The following is a 20,497-nucleotide window of genomic DNA, read 5'->3' on the forward strand; positions in this document are numbered from 1 at the left end:
GGTCAAACGTCCTTAGGATAATAGAGGGTAAGTTGCGGTTGGTATATTCTTGTTTCCGGACCCAAATTGGATAAGAGGAGGTTGGACAGTCACCCCACCTGTGGATACCCAGGGAACTGGGATACCTACACCAGGGAGCCTAGGTGCATTGGACTGAAGGGGTGTCAGAACCGCCCGTTGACGTCAACAGAGGATATTGGAAGCCCGGCAGCTACAGCGACCAGGAAGGTGGTATCCAAACATGGATTCTGGATGAGAGGCACATGAAAGCAGAGGGCACAGAGTCCAGACCACCCGGAGGTGACCAGGAGGAAAAGGAGCACAATGCCACCCCTTGTCGAAGGTACTGGCTCTAGCACAACGGTGTTGATGTAGCAGCTGTGGAGTCCAGGCGACGATGCAGGAGCACAGGAGCTGTCCACAAGCTATCCCATGACGATTGAAGAAGGCAGGAGGGTCTTTGGTCGGCAGGACCACCAACAAACCTTGGCAACAGCAACAGTCGGGTTGAAGCAAAAGATGCTTGGTTGCAGACCAGCAAGTTTTGTGGGACTAACTTAGCAAAGGTAAGTCAGGGCTATTCCTCAGCATGCAGGAGAGCCAGCAGGTATCGTTGGAGGAAACTCAAGGACCCTCTGGCAGCAAGAACAGGGAGTCACAGAGAAGCCTCAGCAGCACGCAGGAGATGAAGGCCCACGATTCAGAGGATGCAGGCAGGTCATCGTCTTGGAGCTGTGAGTTGCTGGAGGCTAGGGCTTCTGGGAGCTTAAGATCTTCAGGGAATGGCAAATGCAGTGGCAGCTGCTGGACTCGCCGGGATTCTTACTGTAGGCAGGTTGAAGTCAGGACAGGCCAGTAGGGCTGGGGCCAAAGCAGTATGTGTCCTCTTATTCCTGGGCTAGCACGACTCTTCGATCCTTCTTCTTTCTTCCTCAAATCTGAGGAGGCAAGGTTCAGGGTCGGTCCTAAATACAACATTTTGGAGCGTTAAAAGGGATGTGCAGATCAGGACCAATGGGTCCCTTTCTTGGGGTGGGTACACCACCTATTATGTCACCCTCCAATGGGAGGGAGGCATGAGCCTTTACCTAATTGGTTGGGTCCCCTCATCTTCAAGATGGAGGGAACTGAGATATGTGCTTTACTTCGCCTCCCCCACCTGAGGGGTGGGGTTGGCAAAGGTGGGCACACCTCTCTCCCCCTAGCTTGGTTTTCCCGCCGATTCTCCTGCACAAAGTAGGGGGCAGAACCGGTGGGAGCTAGTTGCCTCAGGCATTGGGTTGCAGGCATGGCACACAGGGAGGTGTGCCATGTCAGCTCTTCACTTTTCTTAGCACCAAAACACGCAGCTTGCAATGGCAGTATGTGGATTTTAAGGGACAGGGCCTCTAAGGGTGGCACAATAGGTGCTGCAGCCCTTAGAGGCCTTCCCTGGTCACAGTGCCCTTGGAACCCATGGTACATTTTACAAGGGGCTTACCTGTGACCAGAGATGTGCCAATTGTGGGTACAAAGGAACAGGTTTGAGACAGAATACAGGCCCTGGAAACCTGTGTGGCAGGAACCCAGGGCACATCAAGTTAGTTGCATCAGATGTCAGGCAAAAAGTGGGGAGTAACCATGCAAATAGTGGCACTTTCCTAAAGAAAGTTGCAGCAGTAGTTTTCCCGCCAAGAGCAGTCTTGTCTTTAGACCAGGCTCGAAGATGCTGCAGAGCACCAGCAGAAGAGTCTTTAGACGATCTTAAGAAGACATGCAGTCAGTTCTTAAAGATGTTATCCAGATGAATCCAAGGACCAACCTTCAGGAGAGCCCTTAAGTAACCCTAAAAGGGGGAAGGACATCTTCTAAGGTGACCCACCTATCAGGGGCGGTCAGGGACTCTACTTAACTGGCCTAGCTAGTCAGATGCTCCCAGGGGCCAAGATTCAACATGGCAGAATCAAGTGGCCACCTGGAGGAGATCTAGGCACCTCTCTAGGGAGGAACTGGACAGGGGGCTGGACACTACCCTCTCCTGTGTGTAGTTTTGCGCCAAAGCAGGAGCCAAGGACTCCTGAACTGGGCAAAACTGGTTTATACAAGGAGGGCACCAAATGAGCCTTTCAATGCAATCTGGTGGTGCGCGGAAGCACCACCACCCTACCTAACTCTAAAGGAGTAGCGCAGGCTAGCAGGCAGACCCTGTAAGGCTACACAGATAGGTATAGGGTGGGTAATCTAAAGAGCTCCCCAGTTCATGGTATCATGCAACTAACACTGGAATCAGTTTAGCTGCATGATTCCAACATGTTTGATAGCAAATATGACAAGGTTTGGAGCAGCCATTATGTAGTTTACATCTTGACTTGCCAGTGTCCACTACTTACCTTAAAATGGCAGCTCCACACTTACAAAGCCCAGAGAATGGAGTCTGGGGGTTCCAGGGGTACCCACACACTTAGCATTTAGAAATATGAACCCTGCTCTTAGACTGAAGGACCTATCTTAGGGGTGACTTACATGTGACCAGGTAATAAGGGAAACCTTATATCAAAAGTGAAAGGTTCGTGCACCATTTCATGCAGACTGTGATAGCAGCTCTGCAGACACAGTTTGCATGGACTCCTATGGGTGGCACAATACATGCTGCAGACAATGGGAGACCCCTGGTGTACCAATACACTGGGTACCTCATTACCATATACTAGGGACTTACAGTGGTACTCCAGTATGCCACTTTTGAGGTGTACAAAGTACTTACCATTAAATTTAGAGGCGAGAGTACTGCCACTGGGATCCTGGTTGGGAGGAAGCCAGTGAACTACAGTCAAAGCACACTGACAACAGGCAAAAAGTAGGGGAGTCTGTCTTGGTTGAGGTTGGGGTAAAAAAAAAGCTCCATTGTTTATCTCTAAAAGACCTGGCAACAATGGAAGCAGTGGTCTTGAAGCTGACTTCTGGGAGAGTGTCTCAAATATAACAGATGTGGGAGCGACATCTGCAAATTAAGTTTTGTTGCACCTCTCACCAGAAGATCCTGGAAGGTGGCGATGAAATCTACCGGAGAGATGCGAAGAGGCGCAGAATCCGAAAATGTCAGCAAATATCACCCTGCATATGAAGATTAGGACGTTGTGTGTCTTGACTGATGTGTGGAGGTGGTACGTGTTATGGTTCGTGACCTGGATCTGAGGCTTTTATAGCGAGAGAACCTGGAAGGCTATGAACGCCTGGAATGATGCCAGTGATGGTGTGACCGATGGCATGTTCTGGAGAGCGATCTAGGCCATGGTTTTACAGGCAGAGGAATTGGCACTGGAGGGCTAGGGGAAATTGGTGGAGGTGGAGGTGGTGGAGAGTCCGGTAGTACTCTAGAGGGGGAGTGCGCCCTTGACTACTCCGAATTCAGAGAAAAATTGATTCCCCTCCTTTTTCTCCATTTTTCTGACCTCGACATCGAAATGGATTTCGACCTCAAAGTCCGTCAGTGACTATGCGATGATCTGCTCCTTGACGGTGATCTCAAACTTCTCAAACTGGTCAACGGTGTCGATGGATCTGGCCGCCTTGACATCGAAACACTCCTCGACGTCGATCTTACAGTGCGCATCAACGTTGCATGAGTAGTTCTACCTTGCCTTGATGTCAATCTGCATCTCTTCCTCAACGTCAAACTAGCCCTGGAGAGTGAGCGATTCGGGCCATACCTGGCCTCGACATCGACCTGCTCGACTTCGACCGGTGAAAGTTTATGTTTTACGGCACTTGTCAGAGAAGGTATACTGAATGGCAAAATGTCAAAATGTTTTGTCAGAAAAGGCCTAAAATAGTGAGAGAATGATGAAAGATGTCGAAGGAATTAGATTAAACAAAATTGCATGGATGAATTTTGAAGAAAACAAGCCTAGAATGACATGCTCAGTGTTCCAGAATTGTGTAACTAGGTGAAGGAAAAAAGAACTGAGGCAACTGCAACCTGCTAGGCATGGTGGGATACTGGTGGTCTCTGGGACCTAAAAGGCACAGTCCTTGTGTAAAACTAGCATAAGGGCAGCCTATAGGGCTACACTGTACCTCAAATTATACTTTAATATAGGTACTTTGACCCTTTTCTGAGTACAATCTGAAGAATGTCACCATTGTAGCCTTTTTTCTAGGAAGCATATTATGTTCTTTCTTAAGTGTTTCTAGAGGTCTTCCTGAAGAAAGGCAAACATCTACACTAGATATTCTTTGAAGAAGTGCCCCAGGATTCTAGCATGTAGGTGGAACTATTTAAATGCTTATGACTATCAATAGAGATCCCAAAGGGAAAAATAACCAATACTTTTGGCTCACTTGTAGTTAGGAGTATATTGAGTTGGATAACACACGTCAACAGGACTTGACTGAAGGCTGTAATGTCATCAACTGGCAAAACCCTTGCTGAGGGAAGTTAAAGTTGATGTACAAAAGAGACTGAAGACTGTGATCAATCAATCAATCATGGGTTTATTAAGCGCAACTACTCACCCAAGAGGGTCTCAAGGCGCTGGAGGGGCGCAGATCCCAGAAGTTCACGGCAATCCGTCAAAGAGCCAGGTCTTGAGGTCCTTCATGAACTTGGAGAGTATTGTCGTCTGTCGGAGGTGGAGAGACAGGGTGCTCCATGCCTTGGTAGCAAGGAAGGAAAAGGTTGGCCTTGAGTTCTGGTCTTCTTGATGCGCGGCACTGTAGCGAGGGAGAGCTGGGCTGAGCAGAGGGATCTTTGGGGTGCGCAAAACGAATATGTATGGTGCAAAGATCCCATGAGTTCAGCACTCACCATGATTCTGAATGACTTGATTAACACAGCTACCTTCCTGGACCCATGGAAACGCGCCCCAGTTCTCTATTTCCTAAAGTAACCCTTGGGAGCCCGATACCACTAGTCAATTACACTACCATCTCTCTTCTACCCTTCCCAGGGAAAGTTATGAGTAGATCATGAACAAACATCTAGCCCCCCACCTTAATGGCAACAACATCCTCAACACTGCCCAATTCGGCTTCCGACCCATCCACAGCACTGAAACCACCCTCATCGCTGCCAAGGACCATATCTGACTGATCATGGACAGAGGAGAGACCGCTGCTCTCATCCTTCTGGATCTATCCACCGCCTACGAAACTATTTTCCGCTTCATCCTCATTCAATGCCTGTCACTGACAGGGTACAATAGAAAAATTGTAATTTGCTATTCCTTTTAAGGAGTGTCAGACAATAACCTTTTAGCCGGGCCACTGGAATTATGTAGCAGGTGAGGACCAAATTATGAGGCAGGGTTGACTATATTATGGGGCAGAAAATGGCAAATTATGCGGAATAATGCAGCACATTTTCTGATAGTATTACTTCCTTATTTTAGCATTTTTACACAGGTTAAAACTGTCTGGCAACAATTTCAACTCATGGGTACTCAAACAAAGCAATACATCAACAAAAAGGGGACCAGTCAACCTTTGCAAAGGGCCTTCCACTGCGAGGCAACATGAGTTTTTAGCAACCTTTTATCCATCTGAGCTAGAAACATAATTTTTTGTTAAAATCAAATCGGCAGAATATGCAGATGATGGATTATGTGGCAAACGTGGCAAATCCATTTACATGCAAAAATGGCCGAAGCCAGAAAAACAAATATTTCCTGGAGCCGTGCCTTTTAGGGAACATTGTCACTATTTCCTCTCTTTTCCTTTTAAAATGGTTAGTCAGAATTCTTGTTACTATACTAAGTATATACTTTTGTCTGCCTTTTCAATTGTTTTCTCTTTTCAGAGAAATAAGACGAAAAGTGGCCAATATAGCCTTTTATAGCCTGTCAAGAGTACTTGGCTTCTTTTTTTTGTTTTTTTTTAAAAGCTTATGAAAACGAAAATTGTATTTTAAATATATTTATAAAAGGACAGGACAATTCAGTCCTTCCAACTAAAACAAAGATTCCCTGGAGTAGAAAGTGGCATTTTCAGTCTAACTGGCTGCATTTGTATTAATTCATACACAAATTATTTGCTTCTACATGTTGATTTTCTGTTCTAAACTGCTTTCTAAATGTATACACCTGGCAATTGTGCAGTGGGATACAACATGTGATGCAATATTTACTATTTATGAATATCTGACAGAGTCCTATTATGGAAAAGTTACCAAAAATAGGAGACAAGGTTGTATACCATTACCCCACAAGGATTACCCAGGACCTCTTCCAAGGTCATGGAAAAAGGATATGGACTTCTAATCTCAAGAAGGCTCTACACTCTATGCGAAAAAAGAAAAGAAAATGGCATAGTGGTAGGAGCTAGATGTTCAGACACAATATAGATGGATGCCAAGAGGCAATACTGGACCCCTTGGCAGAATGTACCCTAATAGGAGTCCATATCATGTTTAGAGGGAGTATGTGTGAGCACAAAAGTAGCTCTTGCCAAAAGAAAAGTCTCCCATGGGCCAGTTGGGCTAGAAGATTGAATTCTTCCCTGTTAAGGAATGGGGCAATCCTAGTCATTCCTTCACAGTAATCTTCTGTAGCCATTTTTAGAAGATAAATGAGATAACATCCAGGACCCATGCAAAGAGACCCGGAAGTCCAAGTTTGCCTCACCACTGTGGAATCAGGATGAAGACCTCTCTCACAAAAAGTTAACTCCAGTTTTAAGGCTACACAACCCATCAGAACAAAAACACAGATCAGGAATTTTGACAACCAAGATCCTATGTATAGACAGGGAAAAAAGGATCCAATTCCAGAAGGACGTAATATCTCCGCATAACACTGCATGGAGAACAACAGTAGTTCTTAAAACCAGGGAGTATTGTATGGTAGGTGTGTGATCAGTGATGGACACAAATCATCTCTGTTGTGGTTAGCCAGCCTCAACATCTCACAAGCCTGCCAGAAGAAAGAGTGGACTTACAAGAACTTTAACTATCATGCAGGATTTTACTTTTGTCCTTGGGCAAAGCTTAACAGGCACTGTTCTGAAGTAGACAGAGAAGACCCTAATTGTGACAAAAAGGTGTTGCTCCTCAAATTAGGAAACCTGGGCATAGTTGTTTTACGTTTCACTGTCAAATAATAAATAAAAGCAGGTGTGGAATTTTATAAAACGACTACTTGCTCAAGGGTGCGAGGCTTCAGAAATCTATCTGTCCTATAAAAAAACACGTATCCCTTTTTGTGCCCTACAGTCGGGTGGCAAATTATGACAGGGTTTTTAATAAATCAGAGCTCTGATAACAGCTTCTCTGATTATGCTTGTATTATATTGGGATTTAGATTCTAGCAAATAGGTCAGAAGCAGTAGTTCCTTGGTTGGAACGGCCGGTGCTTCTGTTCCCACCGAAATTACATGTTGAAGAGTATCCACCAGCTCCTCTGACCTCTACCTACACTAAAAAAGGGTAGAATTAGACTCACAGGAAAGGCAGGATTAGAACGTGTACCACGGGGGCAAAACAGGTTGTGTAAAAAGTGAATTTGTAATCGCTCAGCATATGTTTCTGATGAGCAAATATAACAGTGTATTTAAAAAGTGCATGTTCACCCTAGGGTATCTAAACATTGAAATAGCAGATGCTTATTGTCACCCAACTAAAATGTACTCATGTTACTGACCTCCAAAAAATGAAAGACTAAGAGGGCCCACCGATTTGAACCTATGACCATGCGTATTTGCTAATGCAAAAATAGTATTCACAAACCTTTGCTATGAGTATGCTTTCCAGGCATACTTTAAACTTTTGGGAATTCCTGGAAGTTGTACATCTTCACCAAATGCAGGAGCATATATCTGCAAATATACTTTTTTGTTTTTCGTTAAGAATTGGGCCACTAACCTATTTCATGTTGTTGATAAAGGGTTTACACTGATTCTCCCTCAATTTATTTTTTAAATATTGCCATGCATCAAACAAATGTTATTAAAATATGTCTAAGAGAAATGTTCTCTAAAATTGTGCAACAGTTTACCAACATTTTTCAAGGTAACATTTTTTATGTGTACATTTTATTTTGAAAGCAAAAAATAACCAATCTTTTTTACAGGCTGCTGCATGCAGACTCAAATGCTTACATTTTTAAAACATGTGTACACGTTTATGTACTCAAACCTCTATCAGTACTGCAAATTGAACTCACAGCATCTCCTTGCAACACTGGGCATAATAGTAAATCTTTTGCATTAATTAATCATGTATACAAGTTTGAATGATTTACTACAAATCTTGATTTACTGGCAGAAAATCCCTTTACAGATCTGTACTATAAACTAGCAAAGCGTTTGTCCATTAGGAGGTTGAGCCTACATGTCCATTGAATAAAGAAAATAAGAAAATGTGCAGTCTTTAACCACAAACTATTTATGTTTTGGGTGTCTGGAAATAGAAATTTCACAACCCTGAATTAGATGTGTCTATTTTCCTATTTATCTATCTACATATGTATCTTTCTATCCATCTATCTGTTAGCATTTATTTCATGAAAACACAAATTTTTCCAATATTACCTTCCAAATAGCGTGTCCTATATGCGTCTTCTGGAAAAATACCACGTAAGTAGGTGATGCAAGACACTGCAATAGCCATCATCCTCTTGACAAATATCACAGACTGCTGGTGTGTCTTTATCTCATTAGGAAATAGAACAGCCCACTGAAGAAAATACATATATATTGATTTTATTGAGGTATTGGCATAAAAAAGTGAAAACGTTTGATTACAAACATTGTAAGGGTTTAACTGTGCTTTGTACAGATCAATTAAGACGGATAGCAAACTAAAGAACAGTATATCAAAGAGAAAATCATAATAAAGAGTTTCTTAGCTATAACTACATACCTCCAATGTTGGTATTTTTGTCATTCCAATAGAACAATCATCTCACTAAAATAAAACCACAAAATTCAGTCAATGCATAGAGAAAACCCCTCACCCCAGAGGTTACCATAACTCAGAAAGGTGGACCTGAACAGATATATATATATATATATAATGGCGGTGGTGTAAGGGCTCCAATAAATATTCTTTGCACCAACAACTACGGGTCCGCATTCGTTTGTTTCCCTTGGAAGACTGGGAATACTACAGGCGAAGTCTGCAGCAATATATATATAATATAAATAATTCCGTCTCATGGGCAGGTCTGTTCAGTGCTTATGACCATGATGAGGATTCCTCTGTAAGGGAATTAGCATTACATGTTTCCTACTCAAGTATTAGTATATTTCATTGATTCACAGGAGGTCCACCTTTCATACTTGTGCTATGAAATCTGAGTTATGGTAACCTCTGGGGTGAGGGGTTTTCTCTATGCTCGCGCCTTACTGACTGAATATTTAATTAGCCCACGGCCCGGCGGACTTGTGCCTCAGAGGTTAGAATGTATGCGGGGACCCAGGGAGGCTCCGGGACTTTAGTCAGACTGGACACAAGGCGCCTTGCCCTGCGTAACACCAATGCCACACGGACTTTACTCCATCTAGTTTCCCCACGTACCACCTGCCCAGTCAAGGTGTTTCCTGAGAGCTGTAGTGTCCACAATGTTGCAACTGGTGGACAATCACATGGTTGGGGAGTGGTGTGTGCTTCTCATTATGGGAGGACTGCAGGACTATTTAAAAGCTGCGGCGTGGCTGTGTTTTCACTTTAGCAGCGACATCTGAGGAAGGCACTTAAGTCGAAATGCATAATGCCTGAACTGCTGTCCTAATAAAAGCCTTTCCTGGATTCCCCGCGTGGCCTCTTCCTTCTGCTTGCTGGAGGTTCATGTGGTTATTATCGCGTCAGCCAAAGATGCGTTAAGAGGCCCCGTTCTGTTAAGTTGACTGGCTGCATTACTGGCTTCTGCGTTGCAGTTTGTTTCTCGTCCAAGGTTTTGGAATCACGCCAGCCCACCTCCCAAGTGCAAGTCCAGCAAGGGCTGCTGCCAGCTGGCAGCTCGTGACCTCGTGAGGAGTGTTGATTTATTAAAATCAGCCCACGGCCCGGCGGACTTGTGCCCCAGAGGTTAGAACATATGCGGGGACCAATGGAGGCTCCAGGACTTTATTCTGACTGGACACAAGGCGCCTTGTCCTGCGTAACACCAATGCCACACGGACTTTACTCCATCTAGTTTCCCCATGTACCACCTGCCCTGTCAAGGTGTATCCTGGGAGCTGTAGTGTCCACAATGTTGCAGCTGGTGGACGATCACTTGGTTGGGGAGTGGTGTTGTCACGATTCCGGCTCCCCGACTCCCCAAATGGCTGCGGTAGGCTGAATCCGCCCTTGGTATACGGCACAAGGTCAGCGGTCTAGCTTCCAGAGAACGGAAGCTGACATCACCTTGATCACGGCGCATCCGGGGAATCCGCATAACCAGCGCGGTTTCCGTTGCGTCCGTGCTTTGGATTAACGCCTACGCCATACAGGATGTCCTTGAACTAATGCTTCCATGACTTTGCTGTCAGAGAGAATCGCGCTCGACGCGTTTCTGCTATTAAGGTACGCTTCTGTTTCTTGCCATTTCTCGCTACACGCTGTGCTCAGAATCCGTGACATTAGAGCACAGCACAGGAGCGCTTCGTATTTTCCTGGCTTCCACGCACCAGAGCGCTTGCTGGGGTCGGGGTTTCCTGTGCGCAGGAGCGCTTGTTTTCTGGTTATTCTATGCGCAGGAGCGCTAAAGTACTTTGGGGTCTTTCTATGCGCAGGAGCGCTTGCTTGTTTTTTTGTGGTTATTCCATGCGCAGGAGCGCAAAGTTACTTTTGGGCACTCTCTACGCGCAGGAGCGCTTTCTCGGTGTCAGGGTTTTCCATGCACAGGAGCGATGTTACTTTTGGGATTTTTCTACGCGCAGGAGCGCTTGCTTGTTTTTCTGGTTGCTCTATGCGCAGGAGCGCTTGCTGGGTTTCCAGGTTTTCTGTGCGCCAGAGCGCTTGCTTGTTATCTGGTTGACCACGCATGCAGGAGCGCTAGAAAGCTTTGCATTCTACGTTACTGACCTGCTGACCTTGCTATTGTCAATTCCTGGTACCCTCCACAAGGTGATTATGCTGCTGCATCTGTGAGATTGTGTTCAGGCAGAGAGTGGGGGTGTGCATGATTCATTGGTAATAATCCTTCCCTACGCTCCATTTCCAGGTGGCGTCTCTTAAGGGGTCATAAGGAACACGAGGTCACCATCCCATTCATTCCACTAACCATACTTTGTTTCTCTGGCATCTTACCCCTGTCCCACCTACATCCTTGTTAGTCTTGGGTTCTACTAGGGGTAGGTGGAGACGGTGGTGGATGCTCATGTCATCTCTGCCCCGCCAGACTACAGTAAGACGAGCAGGTCCCTGAGAGAATCCAAAGCCCTAGTTGATTATCTCGCCCAGGTGACATGAGCAATCCCGAGATCACCCTCCAGGACATAGGGGCCATGCTTACCAACATGCAGGCAGAAAACCTTAGCCTAGGGCAGGACATAACAGCGTTACAGAACCAGGTGTCAGGTGGTCTCACAGGGCCTTGGGGTCCGTCTCCTTCTACGAGGGTTAGGCAGGAAGGGCTATTGAGACCATCTTTGTTCAATCCGGGCGATTCTGCCTCACATGCTTCCCATGACACATCCATACAGGTGATAGCCCCTCACACAGTACAGTTAGCACCACCAGAACGCTTTTATGGGGATAGCACCAAATACAGTGTTTTCCTGCATCAGTCTCACTTGCACTTCATGGCCTGAGCCTCTGCCTTTCCGGACGATTCATCCAAGGTCGCGTTCATACTGTTCTACTTGGGTGGTGATGATTCCCAGTGGTTCATATCCTTGGTGGAGCATGATGACCCCATGCTGTATAACCTGCCAGTGTTCAAAGAAACCATGTGAAGGATGTTCGGCCGTCAAACCTTCGTGCAAGCAGCAGACAACGAACACCTTGGCTTGAGACAGGGCAACTCAGGCCTGCTGTACTACATCACCGAGTTCAGTAGGTTGGCCATCGAAGCGCGTTGGCCCGAAACCAAAAAAGTGTCCGGGTTCTATAGAGGCCTACGTGATGAACTCAAGGACCTGCTTTCCCAGATACCGAAACCCCCAGATGAAATAGGTCCCTTTATCGATCTGGTGGTCAAGCTTAATTTCTGGGTGCAGGAGCGTAAGACCGAAAAAACCAAAGGAAGCGACTCCCGATTCCTAGCGTACAAAGAAAGAAATACCGAGGAAGTGGCTTCATCCCCTGAGACTCCTGAACCAATGCAGATCGGCGGTATCCGGGGGCCTCTTTCCAGAGAAGAATGTGAAAACAGGAGGAAACAGAACCAGTGCCTATATTGTTGCAAAAGTGGGCACTTCGTTCGGGAATGCCAAGTGGAGCCAAGCAGACCAAGAGGGAAAAACCGTTTGCGCTTCCGATTAGCAAAGGAGACAGACCGGGAAACGAGGAAACCCGGTAGACCTTGGGTTCCGCCTACTGGGTTCTTCGCATTCCAAAACCCCGACCCCTTCCTTGTGTGTAAACAACCATCACTTGGGTGTGAGTGTCACGCTACAGACTCTTTCAGGGCAGAGATGGCAGGTGACAGCCCTTATCGACTCAGGAGCCACCGGAAACTTCATCGACACTCGGTATATGACGGATCTGGGTATGGCCACGGTACACAAGGAGAAGTCCGAAACAGTAAACGCAGTTGATGGTACAGACCTTACATCTGGTCTTATCCGCTTTCAGACTGAGGACATGAGGATGACGTTTGATAACAACCATACGGAAACCATTGCGTTCGACGTGATCGATGCACCCCAGTTCAGGTTGATATTAGGCCTTCCTTGGTTGGTGTACCACAACCCCCGTATTGTTTGGGCAACCAGGGTTATGTCACTGGATTCGGCCCACTGTTCTGCATCCTGTTACCCGCAGACAAACTCTCCGAGCACCATGGAGGTACAGGCCCATGCTTTACCCCTGACTGGAATGGGTGTAGTTTCCCAAGGGGGAGTGCCCGAAGACTACTCGGATCTTGCTACTGTGTTTGATAAAAAAGGAGCAAACACACTTCCTCCACATCGCAGCTTTGACTGCAGGATCGACCTGATACCAGGCTCTACGCTTCCTTGTAGCCGTATTTATTCTCTCACGGAAAAGGAAAACGAGCACTTACGCAACTACCTAGACGAATACCTGCTTAACGGGTTTATACGCCATTCCAGATCGCCTGTGTCTTCTCCTCTCTTCTTCGTGGCTAAGAAGGAGGGGGATCTACGAACGTGCATCGCTTTTAGGGCCATGAATGCTATTACGGTAAAAAAAGATACTCTTGCCCTTGATATCTAATTTGCTGGACCAGGTGAAGGATGCCAGCATATATACCTACCTGGACCTGTGCGGAGCTTACCACCTCGTCAAGAGTCCGGAAGGGTGACGAATGGAAAACCGCGTTCAGAACCAAATACGGCCTCTTTGAGTACCAGGTCATGCCTTTCGGACTCTGCAACGCTCCTGCTGCTTTCCAGTACCTCATCGATGATGTGCTGAGGGACTACTTTGATCGGTTTTGCGTTGTCTACATAGATGACATTTTGATTTTTTCTGACAAATTACTCGAGCATGTTCGTCATGTACGCACCATCTTTCAACGGCTGCAGCAGCATGGCTTGTACGTGAAGCTAGATTAGAGCGTTTTCCACACCGCTTCCGTTGAATTCCTGGGACACATCATAACCCCTGCTGGTATTCAAATAGATAACAAATAGGTTGAGGCTATACTGCAATGGCTGTCCCCCAGCTCTGTGAAACACGTCCAGAGGTTCCTGTGATTCGGGAATTACTATTGTCGCTTCATTGTGGGTTTCTCCGCATTGGTCACTTCCATCACCCGGTTGTTACGGAAAGGAGTCCAGTTCCAATGGGACCACAAGGCCGAACAAGCCTTCAGAGAACTGAAACAAGGTTCACCACGGCTCCCATTTTGATACATCCCGACGCTGAGCAGCCTTTCATAGTGGAGGCCGATGCCTCACAAGATGCCCTGGGGGGTGTGCTCTCTCGGAAAAATGCCGAAAAGGGCCTGTTGCACCCTGTGGCCTTCTACTCCAGGAAATTGCTACCAGCCGAACGCAATTACACTATATCAGACCGTGAACTGTAAGCCATTAAAGCCTCTTTCGAGGAATGGCGTCATTATCTGAAGGATGCTAAGCACCCAGTGACCATCTACACTGATCACAGGAACCTGCAGTTCCTTCGTTCGGCTCGAGCCATTACCTCCAAGCAGTTACGTTGGACTCTGTTCTTCAACGAATAACTCTTTCTCATCACTTACCGACCCGGCAGAGAAAACGCCAAGGCAAACCGATGATACCACGCCGGTGGCTGAATCCACGCCCATTATTCCGGAACACTATTTTCAAGGGGTGGCCCTTACCTCGGCCTTTCTCTCTCGTCTCCACAACGACTTGGAACAGAAAGACACCGCATCATGGATAGGGGAGCTCAATGGTATCACCGCACAGAACGGATACCTCCTGTATAAGGGAGGCCGCTTCTACCTACCGACGATGGAACACCGACAACAAGCACTATACATGTGTCATGACCACTTGTTGTCCGATCATCCAGGACATGCTAAAACCATACACCTGCTACAACGACATTTCTGGTGGCCCTCAATGGGTACTGATGTTTACACCTACATAAACCGTTGTGCCGTTTGCGCTCAAGGGAAAAACATATCTCAGCCTTCGGTAGGACTGCTACACCCTATCCCTGTACCACCGTATCCCTGGCACACTGTCTCCATGGACTTTGTTGTTGAGTTGCCAAGGACCCATGAAGGATACACCACTATCCTCACCATTGTGGATCACCTTACCAAAATGGCACATTTCGTACCCCTAAAGAAACTGCCCTCAGTGGCCGAGTTGGCTGTGATCTTCATGCATAACGTAGTCAGGTTTCACGGCAGCCCATCTGTGGTGATCACGGACAGAGGCTCCCAATTCGTGTCTAGATTCTGGAACGAGGTCTGTGACACTATGGACATGGAAGTGTGCTTATCGTCGGCTTACCACCCCCAGACCGACGGACAGGCGGTGAGAACAAACCATACCATGGAGCAATACCTTCGCTGCTTGTTGTTGTTCGTAGAGAAAGAATGGTCGGAGGTACTGTGGATGGTGGAATACGGCTACAACAACAGCAAGCATTCCGCCATAGGCATGGCACCTTTTTATTGTCTCCTTGGGTGCCATCCTCATACAGTTCCCTGGGAGAAGCCACAAGAGAGTCCTTTCCCTTCAGTGCAGGCCTATCATGCCCTCCTTTGTGATCTCTGGCAACAAGCAGGTTTTGAGTTGGCAAAAGCGAAGGAGACCTATAAGCAAAAGGCGGATAGCCGCAGACAGGCCGAACCACGCTATAAGGTAGGGGAAAAGGTGTGGGTGTTCATCAGCAACCTCAATGTACACGGCCCCAAGAAACTGTTACCACGCTTCATAGGGCCTTAGGTATCACAAAGGTGATCAATGAAGTCTCCATGAAGCTCTCCTTGCCTTCCCAGATGAGGGTTCATCCGGTTTTTCATGTGTCTCTTCTGCGGCCTGCTCACCCTGAGTGTGCAGTTGCCGCCCCACCTCCTCCTGTTCTCATGGGCGACCACGAGTAGTAGGAGGTTAGGGCCATACTAGATTCCCGCAGGACCCGGGGTAGGCTCTTTTACCTGGTGGACTGGAAAGATTATGGTCCGGAGGAAAGGTCCTGGGAGCCCCTGTCTCATGTCCGTCACGCCTCCAGGTTGGTTCGGGCCTTCCATGCTAGTCATCCCCTGTGTCCTCGGCCTGTAGGCCCTGTGTGATCTCCGGGGTTGGATGGGGGCGGGGGTCTGTTTTGTGGGGGGTGCTGTCACGATTCTGGCTCCCCGACTCCCCGAATGGCTGCAGGAGGCTGAATCCGCCCATGGTATACGGCGCAAGGTCAGTGGTCTAGCTTCCAGAGACTGGAAGCTGACGCCACCTTGATCACGGTGCATCCGCATAACCAGAGCGGTTCCCGTTGCGTCCATGTTTTGGATTAACGCCTTCATCATACAGGACGTCCTCGAACCACCGCTTCCGTGACTTTGCTGTCAGAGAGAATTGCGCTCGGCGCGTTTCTGCTATTAACGTGCGCTTCTGTTTCTTGCCATTTCTCGCTACATGCTGTGCTCGGAATCCGTGACATTAGAGCACAGCACAGGAGCGCTTGGTATTTTCCTGGCTTCCACGCACCGGAGCGCTTGCTGGGGTCAGGGTTTCCTGTGCGCAGGAGCGCTTGCTTGTTTTTTGGTAATTCCATGCGCAGGAGCGCTGAAGTACTTTGGGGTCTTTCTATGCGCAGGAGCGCTTGCTTGTTTTTTTGTGGTTATTCCATGCGAAGGAGTGCTAAGTTACTTTTGGGGACTCTCTACGTGCAGGAGCGTGTGCTGGATGTCAGGGTTTATAATGCGCAGGAGCGCTAAGTTACGTTTGGGATTTTTCTACGCGCAGGAGCGCTTGCTTGTTTTTCTGGTTGTTCTATGCGCAGGAGCGCTTGCTGGGTTTCCAGGTTTTCTGTGCGCAGGAGCGCTTGCTTGTTATCTGGTTGATCACGCGAGCAGGAGCGCTAGTATGCTTTGCAGTCTACGTTACTGACCTGCTGACCTTGCTATTGTAATTTCCTGGTACCTTCCACAAGGTGATTATGCTGCTGCATCTGTGAGATTGTGTTTAGGCAGAGAGTGGGGGTGTGCATGTTTCACTGGTAATAATCCTTCCCTAATCTCCATTTCCAGGTGGCGTCTCTTAAGGGGTCATAAGGAACAAGAGGTCACCATCCCGTTCATTCCACAAACCATCCTTTGTTTCCCTGGCATCTTCCCCCGGTCCCATCTACATCCTTGTTAGTCTCGGCTTCTGCTACGGGAAGGTGGAGACGGTGGTGGATGCTCATGTCATCTCTGCAAAATCGCCCCGCCAGACTACAGTAAGACGAGGGAGCCCTGACAGGTGTGTGCTTCTCATTATGGGAGGAATGCAGGACTATTTAAAAGCGGAGGTGTGGCTGTGTTTTCAGTTTAGCAGCGACATCTGAGGAAGGCACTTAAGCCGAAATGCATAATGCCTGAACTGCTGTCCTAATAAAAGGCTTGTTCACCAATGTATATATATATTCACCATATTTCCATTCACCAAGGTAAAGGACGACAACGACGTGTCTTGCTGAAATAATAATTTAATTGTCAGCTGCTGGGCGCATTTCGCCTGTCCTGCAGGCTTCTTCACCAACAGTATACAATAAAGTTTTCCACCATTTTAAACACACCATTTTTGAAATTTTAGATGTGTTTATGCGGAAAAACGTTAAGTTTATTAAGATTTTACGTTTTAAAAAAGAAGAACTACTAGTCTTTTGTCTAATACACTGCATTTGTAGTTTTATACATGTGACACGGATCTGGTGTGTTTATTGTATATGGTTGGTGAACAAGCCTGCAGGACAGGCGAAACGCGTCCAGCAGCTGACAATTAAATAATTTTTATTTCAGCAAGACACGGCGTTGTCATCCTCTACCTTGGTGAATGGAAATATGGTGAATTTATCACGGATCCTGCTTGGTTGATCCGCACGGACGACGCGCCCTTCGATTTGGAGTTGCGGCAGTTTGACTCAAGCACACAAGCCTTGTTCGTTTCAAAGAACTGCCGCCCCCCTCATCGCAGCAGGAAGGAAGCATGGAGCACCAGTTATGGCGGCCGGAGCTGAGCCTGGAGCGCTGAGTGGCAACCGGCGAGTCGGAGGACCTGCGGTTTTCTACTGAGACCCAGGTAATTATTCACGTTGTGGAGAAGGGAAAGCCAGTGACCATTACGTTTCACATTGATTATCCAAACAGTCACACTGGCGGTTCTTGAAAGAGTGAGGACGACTCACGTCTAGTTTAGTATATTTGCCAGACGAAGTTAAGGAGAGGGAAGAAGCTGCACTCTCAATATTTGATGATTCAACAGTGAGATCTAAAATCAGCTATGCTGCCCAAAAAGATGTCGGTAAAGTGGATGTTGTACGTTTGAAAAGACTGGAAAAACGTAAGCGTGCAGAGTTATCCAAGTGGTGGGAATCAAAGTCACTTAAAAGATATCTTGAAGTGAAACGTGTCCCCAGGGGATTGAGGATTTTAGTGGGCCCCACATATGAGGACCCAAATCCTAACATGTTACGGAAGTGGGCCGACAATAACCAAGAGTTATCACAAAGGATGTTAGTAATTCTTGTCAAATATGTGGAAATCGATAGGCAAAAGATTATTGAAGAGATTGAACAGATCACAGAATTTTTTGATAAGGAGGTTGACCAAGAGCTCATAGTCAAATTTAAGGCTGAGATGCGAGACAGACTTCGAAAATTGGAGGAATCCATAAAAGAAAGAAAAATGTGATACCTTACGACGACAAAAAATGAATGCTGCTGGAGGTAAATAATTAGCACAAGTTCATTCGGAAATGAGCAGTGTCCCCAGCTCTGAGCTAGATACTGATGGTGACCCAGTGGGCAAAATGGCCCTGCACCTACAGTAATTGAAGAATTTGGTTTTTTTAGAACAAGAGAGGAGATTCAATCTCCGACCCAGACCGTTTGTACACTATGCAAAACCTCAAAGAGGAAAAGGCAGAGGCAACAAAAAAGGAAAGGCGCCAAACAATACAGATGGCGCTGTGAAGTCCAAGACCAGACCGAAATAGCTGTTAGAGGACAAAAACTCCATTATCAATTTGACAAATATTACCTTATCAGACAAAGAGCAAAAAATCTTGAGACTTGGTTTGTCGTTCTGCCCGGAAGAGGATTTCGACTATGTAAAGACAAGGGTGGATGTGTTCAAGTTTATTCGGACATTGAAATTGAAAAAGCACTTTATTAATAGTGCAAGATCAACACCGCCCACAGTGACATCGTCAACAACTGAAGATACCAATGAATTAGTGGTTGATGATATGAATTTAATGGTGGACATGTACCACTTACAAGAACACTCTGAATCTGGACAGACTGAGGCCACCTTGGATAATACTAATCAAGTAGCTTTGATAGCGGAAGGAGAAGGTATTAACATCACTAGTAATGACCCAACTTCGTTTAGACCAACTTCAAGATTCACACTTATGTCAGGGAGAGATGCGGTGGATATTTACAATGAACTAGTAATCAGTGATTTAAAGTAATTATGTAACAACACGTTTTCACAGCATAAAAAATATCACAACAACAACGTGATTACTATGCTTTAGTTAAGAAATTGTCTACGAATTCAGATTGTGTTGTGTGCAATGCAGATAAGGGCGGGAACGTGGTTCTTTGGGGTAAACAACAATATTTACAAGAAGCCTATAAACAGTTGAACAATCGTTTGAACTATGTAAGAATATGAGACTATCATGCTAAATAGCCATGAGCTATACAATTGTAAGCTATTAGAATGGCATTCATCATCATCAAGAATATCTTTATTTCGGCGATTTGCCTTAAAAAGTACAAAAATAAATATATACACAAACAGACCATACACTGCGTAAATATATTATAGCATTACATTAAATGGTGATCAGACCCCTTCTTTTGTTCCACATTGCAAGTAGAAATTGGGAGACTGCAAAAACTATACATTCAGATGTATCTGTCTTAAGAATTCTAAAAGCATGGCTACATTGCCGAAAACCCATGTTTTTGCAGATAGGCACTATCCAATATTTCCAATATTTCCTTGCTTTGATATATGCAGGGCAAAAAAACAATACATGGAGCTCGTCCTCTTTATCACTACTGCAACCAGGACAAGCCTCAGTGGACTTGTGTGCCCAGTTACTAGTGAAAGCTCTCAGGGGTAAAGTGCCATATCTCCATTGAAGGTATAATTTTCTTGATGGAATGGGATAAATAATGTCCAAAAAATTCTCAAATAGATAAAAATCCTTGACATTTAAAAACAATTTAGTGAAAACTCCAGTCTTGGGAGCAGACTGTGCTCTAGTAAATTGCTCAGCCGCGTAAATCTTAGTGAGCAGCTTCCGCAAAATCGCCTTACAGCTTTTTTCCGGGTCATGCCACATATCCTGTAATCCAAGTTTAATAAACTGGGATTTTAGGAACATGAACCAAGGGATTTTCTGTGAACGATTACTAGCCAAAATTTCCTTCAACTCTACTCTATAGTGCAATAATTCCGGCGTAGTCCACAACCTATGCCAGTACCTGAGGGGTTTCAGGGCTAGTTCATCATCGATGGACCTCAGGCCCAGATCCATCCTTACAGGTTGCAACGGCGTGCTTTGTGGGAGTGACAGTAACTGTCTAATAAACTTAAATATTTTAAGGAATTCCAACCCTGTTAAATACCCCCAGAGCTCCGCTCCGTATAAAATACCAGCCCTTTCCTGGCTCTTATAAATCTCGAGCGGAGGTTTAATCGGTTTATATGTAGACGTATTAGAGAGCCTAAGGATACCCCCTGCATACTGGGTTAAT

The 20,497-nt window shown here is 46.1% G+C and overlaps 1 protein-coding gene across 7 annotated transcripts in view; it reads right to left on the reverse strand.

Annotated features, from left to right (window-relative positions):
* Window positions 1-20,497, reverse strand: part of LOC146835265 (HORMA domain-containing protein 1-like) — a 1,528,718-nt gene that overhangs the window by 1,198,896 nt on the left and 309,325 nt on the right. For all 7 annotated transcript variants that reach the window (XM_085602855.1, XM_085602849.1, XM_085602848.1 and 4 more), the window contains one exon: window positions 8,503-8,647. Coding sequence is in view for 6 of the 7 variants with exons in the window: in XM_085602849.1 (XP_085458975.1) it covers window positions 8,503-8,647 (145 nt within the window). In the remaining variant the exon portion in view is untranslated. The remainder of the gene's footprint in view (window positions 1-8,502; window positions 8,648-20,497) is intronic.

The sequence above is a fragment of the Triturus cristatus genome, chromosome 4_2 (genome assembly GCF_964204655.1).
Source record: "Triturus cristatus chromosome 4_2, aTriCri1.1, whole genome shotgun sequence".
Classification (NCBI taxonomy): domain Eukaryota; kingdom Metazoa; phylum Chordata; class Amphibia; order Caudata; family Salamandridae; genus Triturus; species Triturus cristatus.